We start from the raw sequence: 10,147 nt of genomic DNA, 5'->3' as shown, positions 1-10,147 counted from the left end.
GTGATGTCACTTGCCAGAACTGGCACTGTGCAATTTGTCTCCGGTGGGTAGAGTTTGCACTGATATTTCAATGAATACCACTATTCATCAGTTCACCATTTTACAGGTCTGTATGAAAGTTACAAATTAATTTACTGTTCAAACAAATCTGCATAGATGCTCTCCGCGTTATGAAGAAATGGTCCTGTTCTTAAAATAGACCCGATGACATGTGATAGGGTCCTAGCATGTGAAATTAGGAAAATACTGGTTTCATGTATTTTAATTCCCAGTCCAGGTACAAACTTAAACCATTAGGCCAAGGGTCACTTGAAGTGATGCTGCTCCATATTTCTGAAGCAAGAAGCAAGTCTTCTGTATCCTGTCTGCACAGCACAGGAACTGCTGAAGCATCATTCATCTGGAATCGGGATCTGCAGTCGTCGCAAAGTGCTGGTGAAATACTTTGGCAGGGGGCAAGACACCGTAATGTCACTCTGACCTTTGAACTCTGGTAGTGTCAGCTGACGGGCATGCAGGTGGAGAGGCAGATAACGCGCCTTGCTCTGTTCCAGTCCCAGCCTCCGCAACACACCATCTGGCAGTTTCTAAAGTAAAAAAAAAAAAAAAAAAAAAACCCATCAATCACTGGCACCAAATAGGTCTAAATGCTAGGCTACCTTGTTGTAAAGCTTCTACATTGTGATGTTCGTTTGCCTTACCTGAGGTGCCAGTTTGGTCCAGTGGGAGTATTTGTGGTCTCCGAGGATAGGAGATCCTAGAGCGTATGCCATATGGACCCTCAACTGGTGCTTCACCCCTAGAAGCACAAGAGGGTGGACAGGGTAAGAGAGAGGGAACAGCTTTCTATGAAGGTTCAAAGTTATTGGTGCTACTATAACATTGTGCATAGTATCCTCTAGGACCTAGGTTAATCTGTGTTATTAGCATGTGGTAGACCCCTCAACAACATGACTGAAATCAATTCTAAAAGCTTTAACAAGAGCAAGGTATTGTTTAATTTGAAAACAGCATAACATTTTGCAGTCATGTTATATAGCAATCTTTTGGGATGTGCAGGGTGACTGCAAAAACGAACAACTTAGAACGACCCCAGAGTCAGCTTCAGTAGTGTCTCTACCTGTGATAGGCTGGAGCTCTACCAGGCTGCAGCCGTTGCTGCTGTCCAGGACACGGTACTGAGTCACGGCACCCTGGGCCTGCCGATTGGCCCGCACTTTGGTCACTCCCTCGCCCCCGTCACTCACCCTATACACAGGACTCAGGCCCATCTGAGAAGGGTTATGGGTAGTTAGGTTCAGTGTATATAAGACTGCCAAGCTCAAAACCTCAAGGACAGCGCAGTATACTGAAAGCCACCAATACAAATGAGAGGAAAGCCTGACTGGATGACAATACTGGTCATAATGACTAGATTTGAACAGAACTATTGGCAGCACTGGTTAAGAAGTTTCAGAGATATTATTACAAAATATGACGTTACCTTGAAGTGAGGCTGAGCCCCTGTGATCTCTCTCTCTATGACGGGAATGTCAATCACTCCCTCAGAGGGAACAGGCACACCCACAGCAACAACCCTGCATGGGGAATAGGGAGAATGGAAGATGATTGAAAGTGTAACGAAACAAGGACGTAGCATGATGTTGCGAGGCGTGAATCAAGATCAATAACCCTTGCGTCCAGATTAAGACATTACTGCTGCTCCAAGGGGAAGTTCCATTGGGGGAGCAGTAATGTCTTATTAATGGCAGGGTCATTGCAATAGCTTTATGGCATATTCTATGTTAATTTGCTGCCCTCAATTGATGGTTTTGAAATGTGAATGATGTGCTGCCTGGATCCTTATTTGAAACTAAATCCACATCCACAAACACACCAATATTTCCTCTCCACTTGGTGGTTTTTGTGAAGATTTTGTACATAGTCCAGTGCTTCCTCAGTCCTTGCCAGCAGGAGGGTCCCTGTCGTCTCCTTGTCTAATCCAAGGCAGACGTGCAGCTGAGACCCAGCCCTTATTCCATCCATCATCTTGGCAAGGATTGGAAGCACGTCTGAGATGTTGTTTTTGTTGCTTGATCCATCTAAGAGGAAGAATATGGGATTTAAATCACTGTGGATTTGACCACTGCTCTAGCACAGATATGTGTTCTTAAAGGGACATTAAAATGAACAGACTCTAATTCATCACGTTATCTTTGATTGTGTGTTTGACTCAATACAGCACTTCATACACCTTACCTTGAACAGAAACTCCATAGGGTTTATTAACGACGGCGAGCTCTGGATGTGGGAGGATCAGACCTCTGTGAAGGTGCTTTGCAAGAACGTTGGGGTGAACATTCTGTAGCTGCTGAGTGAACTGTCGCAGCTCGATGACCCTCTTTTGCAGTTGGGACACTGGCACCGACGGATTAAGGACAGCCGCGTCTGACCCACCACCAGTTGCATTTCCTTTCTGTTTCTCCTGGCGAATTTTTCGTGCAAGGTCGATGGCTCTCAGATTCGGTCTCTTGTCAGAGTCAGACACTGGTGGTGGTTCCTCTCGTCTCGGGGCAGAAGCATGTGCTCGGGTAAGCAAGGATGCTACTCCCTTCGATATGTGACAAATACTGCCCGTTTTCCCTGAGCGAATTACCACTTTACATGTCCTTATAACATCATTATTACAAGCCAATGTAACCGTCCTATAGCTGTTCATGATAACTAGCTACTTTGAAGATCGTTAAATCTCATGTCGTTCTGAAGCTGAAAACACGAGTGCACAATCAGGGTTATCGTCACCGGAAATGATGTAAATTGACTTCCCTTTTTTCAGATTTGCTACCATAGAGTTTCTAAAGCCTGTGCCACAGAGTTTCTAAACCAGAGACGCAACATCTCAAGACTTCCGGGAATGCTTGTGAAGCAGACCAGTCCGTGGTTTGAGAAGTCAACAAGAAGTGAACAATTATTCTTTAGTTGTTAATTTTCTCGAAATCTAAAGGTATAACCTAGATTCGAGACAATGTCTTAAGTATTTAAACATGTTATTACTCCAATTTTCTAGCTTTCTCCAATAGAAAGCAAACACACAGTATTGCCCACGCCTCCCGTATACGGAGAAAACCTTGCCCGACAGGTGGGTGCAAAGGACACTGTCTACCGGTTGTCCCTGCCTCCCACTGGAACAGCAGACTGGAGGTTAGGATGACAGTTTGCTGGCGAACTAGCTAGTTAGCGACACGGTGTACATACTATGGGATGGGGAGTGATTCAGGCTTGAATTCAGTTTAGGCAACAGTACCACCGTGTGGCTGTCACCTACCATTGAACGTGTTACCAACGCCGTACTAACGTCTGCGTGTTACTGTAATGAAAGTCATAGTTTATATTCAATTCAATTCAAGGGGCTTTATTGGCATGGGAAACATATGTTAACATTGCCAAAGCAAGTAAGGTAGATAATATACAAAAGTGAAATAAACAATAAAAATTAACAGTAAACATTACACTCACAGAAGTTCCAAAAGAATAAAGACATTACAAATGTCATATTATGTATATATACAGTGTTGTAACGATGTACAAATGGTTAAAGTACAAAAGGGAAAATAAATAAGCACAAATATGGGTTATATTTACAATGGTGTTTGTTCTTCACTGGTTGCCCTTTTCTTGTGGCAACAGGTCACAAATCTTGCTGCTGTGATGGCACACTGTGTTATTTCACTCAGTAGATATGTGATATATTAAAATTGGGTTTGTTTTCGAATTCTTTGTGGATCTGTGTAATCTGAGGGAAATATGTGTCTCTAATATGGTCATACATTGGGCAGGAGGTTAGGAAGTGCAGCTCAGTCTCCACCTAATTGTGTGGGCAGTGTGCACATAGCCTGTCTTCTCTTGAGAGCCAGGTCTGCCTACGGCGGCCTTTCTCAATAGTAAGGCTATGCTCACTGAGTCTGTACATAGTCAAAGCTTTCCTTAAGTTTGGGTTAGTCACAGTGGTCAGGTATTCTGCCACTGTGTACTCTCTGTTTAGGGCCAAATAGCATTCTGGTTTGCTCTGTTTTTTGGTTAATTCTTTCCAATGTGTCAAGTATCTTTTTGTTTTCTCGTGATTTGGTTGGGTCTAGTTGTGTTGCTGTCCTGGGGGGTGTGTTTGTGAACAGAGCCCCAGGACCAGCTTGCTTAGGGGACACTTCTCCAGGTTCATCTCTCTGTAGGTGATGGCTTTGTTATGGAAGGTTTGGGAATTGCTTCCTTTTAGGTGGTTGTAGAATTTAACGGCTCTTTTCTGGATTTGATAATTAGCAGGTATCGGCCTAATTCTGCTCTGCATGCATTATTTGGTGTTTTACGTTGTACATGGAGGATATTTTTGCAGAATTCTGCATGCAGAGTCTCAATTTGGTGTTTGTCCCATTTTGTGAATTCATGGTTGGTGAGTGGACCCCAGACCTCACAACCATAAAGGGCAATGGGTTCTATAACTATTTAAGTATTTTTAGCCAGATCCTAATTGGTATGTTGAATTTTATGTTCCTTTTGATGGCATAGAATGCCCTTCTTGCCTTGTCTCTCAGATCGTTCACAGCTTTGTGGAAGTTACCTGTGGCGCTGATGTTTAGGCCAAGGTATGTATCGTTTTTTTGTGTGCTCTAGGGCAACGGTGTCTAGATGGAATATATTTATATTAATTAAAGGTGCATAGTTTATATTTATATTAATTAAATCTCAACCATAAATGTTATAATTTACAGTTTTTCACATGCAAGCCGATATTCCGATGTAGACCACATTGAGCTATAGTGTGTAGCCTATGGCTTGTGTATTTCCTGTTATCACAGTCTAGAAAAGATAATATCCAATAGGTAATGTGGTTTCACTCGATGCTTCATTTTCTTCTTCTTCTTCTTCGGTGGGTTTTATGGCAGACTACACCCAAAAATATGTATTACTGCTACCAACTGGATGGGGTTGGAAAAAAACAAGGTAAAAGTAAAACCCATACGTGATAGGGGAAACTAACTTAATCCACCCAAAATAAAACAATAAAAAAACACATTGACAAAACCCCAAAACTCCCACTTCTTCCTTCAAATCTCCCTATCTCCCTTCTCAGGTTCTATGACCTGAGAAGATGGTACAGCTTGTGACAATACTCCATGCAACTTCTCCGCTGAGAAGTCTTTCAGTCCCAGGAACCATTCCGCCGCATCCACAATGATATCTATTTTCCTGGACTTCCTCTCCACCTTGGCAGTGCCATTAATCACCATAGCTATAAAGGCTACCTTCTTAACCTTTATTTAACTAGGCAAGTCAGTTAAGAACAAATTCTTATTTTCAATGACAGCGGGTTAACTGCCTAGGAACAGTGGGTTAACAGCCTTGTTCAGGGGCAGAACGACAGATTTTCACCTTGTCAGCTCGGGGATTCAATCTTGTAACCTTACGGTTACTAGTCCAATGCTCTAACCACTAGGCGACCTGCCGCCCCCACGTATCTGTGTCCTGCTGTTGAATGGCAACCCCTGCAGCCTTCAGTGAAGGCCTATCCACCACCATGGACTCTTCAGAAGCACCATTCGAACCCTCAACCCTGTTAACAGTCGCTGCATATGAAATTCTCTGGACAGCTCTGACTTTGGCCACCTCATTCTCAAACACCCTTGTTGGGCATTCCCACCACAATTGCAACATGTCACATTTGTATCACTTTTAAAACCCATCCTCAACACCTCATGAGATGGTATGTTATCTTGGCTAAACGTTAGCCAATCACAGACTGTGTTGTTTCCAGTTCCCAGTTCACCAGACAATCAATACGAGTTGTGTCCGTGACTTTCAGTCGTATAGACGAGTTCATAAGATTTCCCAGAGGGTGCGTGCTATTCAGAATTCTTGGGATGAAATATTTAGGCCTATTATGTTAAGGAACATGTGGATTATTTGAAAACATTAACTTTTTGCTGAGTTGATAACGTATTGTCGAAGGCAAGTAGGCAATATTATGTACTGTGTTGATAGTTTAGTAGGCTAGTGTACAATATTAACTACTATTCCCTGAGGGAGGGAAACAAGGTACAACATACAACTTTGATTGAAGACCTAAAATAATGCCTGACAACCAATTAAATCATAAAGGTATCCTATTATAGTGTGGCTACAGGGGTAGCCTATTATACAATAATGTAACTATGTGCTAGTATTATTTATTTAATTGATCAATTAAATTGTAAATGTGAATGGGTATGCTACTTCATTCAATGATTATGGTATTGTACAAGGTAGATACAGGAGTAGCCAATAGTCAACAATAATAACATAATTGAATGTGCTATAGTTAAACAACAAGGCACGAGGGGGTGTGGTATATGGCCAATATTACCACGGCTAAGGGCTGTTCTTATGTACGACGCATCGCAGAGTGCCTTGACACAGCCCTTAGCCGTGATATTGGCCATATATCACAAACCCCCGAGGTGCCTTATTGCTATTATAAACTGGTTACCAACATCATTAGGGCATTAAAAATACATGTTTTGTTATGCCTGTGGTATACGGTCTGATATACCACGGCTGTCAGCCAGTCAGCATTCAGGGCTCGAACCACCCAGTTTATAATATAATTTATTTCATTGATGAATGAAATTGTAAGTGGAGATGGGTTGGCTACTTCATTCAGTGAATACTGAATGTCTTGCTATCTCTGGGAGTATGTTAATGACAGCTTTTCAGCTGTTGAACTATGGCAATGTCGAACTCATTTCTAAATCTCTTTCTTTTAGTCAAGAAGATGTGATGAGCCAGATCAACCAATCAGCTTCAATGCAGCTGTTCAACCCACCACCCTCACTGCTCTCCTTCCACAAGTAACCACATCCTCTTCTCCTGTTCAACTAATTTGCCACCACACTGAAAAGGACTGTATTTACATACCCTTGTGCCCATCTCAGTGCAGCATCCATCCAAGGCCCCAGCTGGATGCCTAAAATGTGAAAAATGTAATCAAGATGCTACAGTACTGTGTGTGTGTGTCACATTCTGACCTTAGTTCCTTTTTTATGTCTTTATTTTAGTTTGGTCAGGGCGTGAGTTGGGGTGGGCATTCTATGTTGTTTTTAATATGTTTTGTTCTGTTGTTCTATTTCTATGTGTTTGGCCTAGTATGGTTCTCAATCAGAGGCAGGTGTTAGTCGTTGTCTCTGATTGGGAGCCATATTTAGGTAGCCTGTTGTCTATTGTGTTTTGTGGGTGGTTGTTTCCTGTGTCTGTACCATACGGGACTGTTTCGATTTTTGTTTGTTCTTTCACGTTGTTATTTTGTATTTTTTTAGTGTTCAGTTTTACATATTAAAATGGACACTTACCACGCTGCAAATTGGTCCGATATCTCTTACTCCTCGTCAGAAGAAGAGGAAAGTTGTTACAGTGTGTGTGAGCAAAGGTTTGCGAAAACCTTCAAAGGTGGTGGTGCTATGTTGTGGGTTATCTTGAATACCAGGCAGAAGTTTGAGTACAGAATTAAATGGTGTAAACTGAACAGGTTGAACTTGTTGAGTACACTCTTCGAACAAGGGGTACCAACAGGGGTCTTTGGCTGTCACCAAAGGAGAGCCCTTTTTGGTTCCAGGTAGAAGTCTTTGGTTCCATGTAGAACCCTCTGTGGAATGGAACCCAAAAGGGTTCTACCTAGACACCAAAGGGGTTCTACCTGGAACCAAAAAAAGTGTTCTTCAAAGGGTTATCATATGGGGATAGCGGAATAATCCTTTTAGGTTCTAGATAGCACCTTTTTTTGTAAGAGTGTAGGCATATATTGAAGTGGTGGTTCCATGGTTTTCTGTAAAAAAAAAATGTAATGGTTAATTGGTGGTGGTGGTGGTGGTAAGTTAATTAACCTGTTAAGGAGCCCTTTGGACCTAGACTTGACGCTCTGGTACCGCTTGCCGTGTGGTACCAGAGAGAACCGTCTATGACTTCGGTGACTGGAGTCTTTGACAATTTTTGGGTCTTCCTCTGACACCGCCTAGTATATAGGTCCTGGATGACAGGAAGCTTGGCCCCAGTGATGTACTGGGCCGTACGCACTACCCTCTGTAGCGCCTTACGGTCAAATGCCGAGCAGATGCCATACCAGGTGGTGATGCAACCGGTCAGGATGCTCTCGATGGTGCAGCTGTATAACTTTTTGAGGATCTGGGAAACATGTTGTCGTGCCCTCTTCACGACTGTCTTAGTGTTTTTGGACCATGATAGTTTGTTGGTGATGTGGACACCAAGTAACTTGAAACTCTCCACCCGCTCCACTACTGCCCCGTCAATGTGAATGGGGGGCCTGTTCGACCCTCCTTTTCCTGTAGTCCATGGTTAGCTCCTTTGTCTTGCTCACGTTGAGGGAGAGGTGTTTGTCCTGGCACCACACTGCCAGGTCTCTGACCTCCTCCCTATAGGCTGTCTCAATGTTGTCAGTGAACAGGCCTACCACTGTTGTGTCATCAACAAACATAATGATGGTGATGGAGTCGTGCCTGGCCGTGCTGTCATGAGTGAACAGGGAGTACAGGAGGGGACTGAGCACGCACCACTGAGGGGCCCCTGTGTTGAGGATCAGTGTGGCAGATGTGTTGTTGCCTACCCTTACCACCTGGGGGCGCATCAGGAAGTCCAGGATCCAGTTGCAGAGGGAGGTGTTTAGTCCCAGGGTCCTTAGCTTAGTGATGAGCTTTGAGGGCACTATGGTGTTGATGCGCTGAGCTGTAGTCAATGAACAGCATTCTCACATAGGTGTTCCTTTTGTCCAGGTGGGAAAGGGCAGTGTGGAGTGCGATTGATATTGCGTCATCTGTGGATCTGTTGGGGCGGTATGCAAATTGGATTGGGTCTAGGGTTTTCGGGATGATGGTGTTGATGTGAGCCATGACCAGCCTTTCAAAGCACTTCATGGCTACCAACGGTAGTTCTGCACACTTTCTCAGTGAGAGAACTGTTATCACACTTCACTGATGGACCTAATGTACATATTCACACACAGATCTACTAATATGCAAATAGCTCACATCGTGTATTATCTCTAGTAAATACATAGTTATTTTCTGACTGGCTGCATCTTGACATGTGTCTCTCCTGTGTGTTATGTAGGGCTACAACAACATTTCACTCGAGGCCTGCTGCTTCACCCCAGACTCAAAGTTTGTCATGATTGGTGAGCCCAGCACTTCCAAGTCCCAACATTAGAACTTGGCAAACTAGGCTGTCTTACCAAGCCCTCCCTGATCCACGGAAATCTAATATCAGAACAACTCAACACAATTTCAAGTCTGACGCACTCAAGATAATTCTAGGATCACCCAAATAAATTTGCCACTTGACCCAATTAGCTGATATTATTACTATCTGAACTCCAATAAGTCCAGAGGTTTGTATAACTATTTTCCCCCAATCCATCATCAATAACCACCTAACTAACCCTCAGAGAGTGCGATGAAAATAGCTGTTCTGGATGGGAAGCATTCTTTACCAATCAACACACTGCAGTTTAACTTAAATACATGATGTTTGCCAGCGCCTGCTCCAATATGGTGAGACACACACACAAACACTTTCATCAGCCAAACACTCACTCACTCAGACACGCTCAGACATTGTCTTTCACTGGCCCCTGCCAACCTCTACCCCCACGCTCTCTGTTTCTCTTTTTGCAGGTGTTTTGGCTTCCCAGTGTAGGAGACTGATAAAGGAGTTGGGCCACAGAGAAACTGTCATCATCATTACCCAGCATGCCTTTCTCCTTTCATGTTGCTCTGAGTATGCAAATGCATAACACTGTGGACTCTTAATGGCTCCAGATAAAGTTGTATGCACACTAAGGCATTGGTGAAAGGGATTCCAATGTCGATTATCCCTGAGGAGAGCTGTCACTCTATACACTGATTGATTTGCCAAATAGGGAAGGTTACATAAGGGGAGCACTAGAGCTGTGGTTAGTTATTACAGTAGTTATTGTCCACTGTGACAGGTGCTTGTGGCCTGCAGATAAGTTGAGATACATTTTTATAAGAGTAGAGAAGACTTGAGGTGTACTACTGCCAAAAACTTGTTTAGATATCTTGTTTTTTTTACTGTGATTCTGAGCAAACTTCCACATAATGTTAATAAGTAG

General features: G+C 43.2%; 1 protein-coding gene and 1 long non-coding RNA gene across 2 annotated transcripts; one reads left to right on the top strand and one right to left on the bottom strand.

Annotated features, from left to right (window-relative positions):
* Positions 1-246: 246 nt before the first annotated feature.
* Positions 247-2,701, bottom strand: LOC111970389 (pseudouridylate synthase RPUSD4, mitochondrial). The gene is made up of 6 exons (XM_023997097.2): positions 2,239-2,701; positions 1,877-2,081; positions 1,484-1,577; positions 1,121-1,271; positions 702-799; positions 247-587 (listed from the first exon to the last, which is right to left on the bottom strand). Exons 1-6 carry the CDS (start codon positions 2,696-2,698, stop codon positions 393-395), a joined length of 1,203 nt encoding a protein of 400 aa, XP_023852865.1. The 5' UTR covers positions 2,699-2,701; the 3' UTR covers positions 247-392.
* Positions 2,702-2,887: 186 nt separating this feature from the next.
* Positions 2,888-7,360, top strand: LOC111970408 (uncharacterized). The gene is made up of 3 exons (XR_002878115.2): positions 2,888-2,983; positions 4,566-4,616; positions 6,774-7,360. It is a non-coding gene; the product is annotated as an uncharacterized lncRNA (long non-coding RNA).
* The last annotated feature ends 2,787 nt before the right edge of the window (positions 7,361-10,147 follow it).

Source organism: Salvelinus sp. IW2-2015, linkage group LG11, assembly GCF_002910315.2.
Source record: "Salvelinus sp. IW2-2015 linkage group LG11, ASM291031v2, whole genome shotgun sequence".
Taxonomy (NCBI): Eukaryota; Metazoa; Chordata; class Actinopteri; order Salmoniformes; family Salmonidae; genus Salvelinus; species Salvelinus sp. IW2-2015.
The sequence above is the reverse complement of the archived record's forward strand: the minus strand, read 5'-3'. Positions and strand labels throughout refer to the sequence as shown.

Excerpts from the sequence above, each read along its gene's own strand:
- LOC111970389 (XM_023997097.2), bottom strand. The coding sequence starts at position 2,698 with ATGAACAGCTATAGGACGGTTACATTGGCTTGTAATAATGATGTTATA. Across the intron at positions 2,082-2,238 it reads CTATGGAGTTTCTGTTCAAG|ATGGATCAAGCAACAAAAAC; the intron begins GTAAGGTGTATG and ends TCTTCCTCTTAG. Across the intron at positions 1,578-1,876 it reads CAAGTGGAGAGGAAATATTG|GGTTGTTGCTGTGGGTGTGC; the intron begins GTGTGTTTGTGG and ends TTCCCCATGCAG.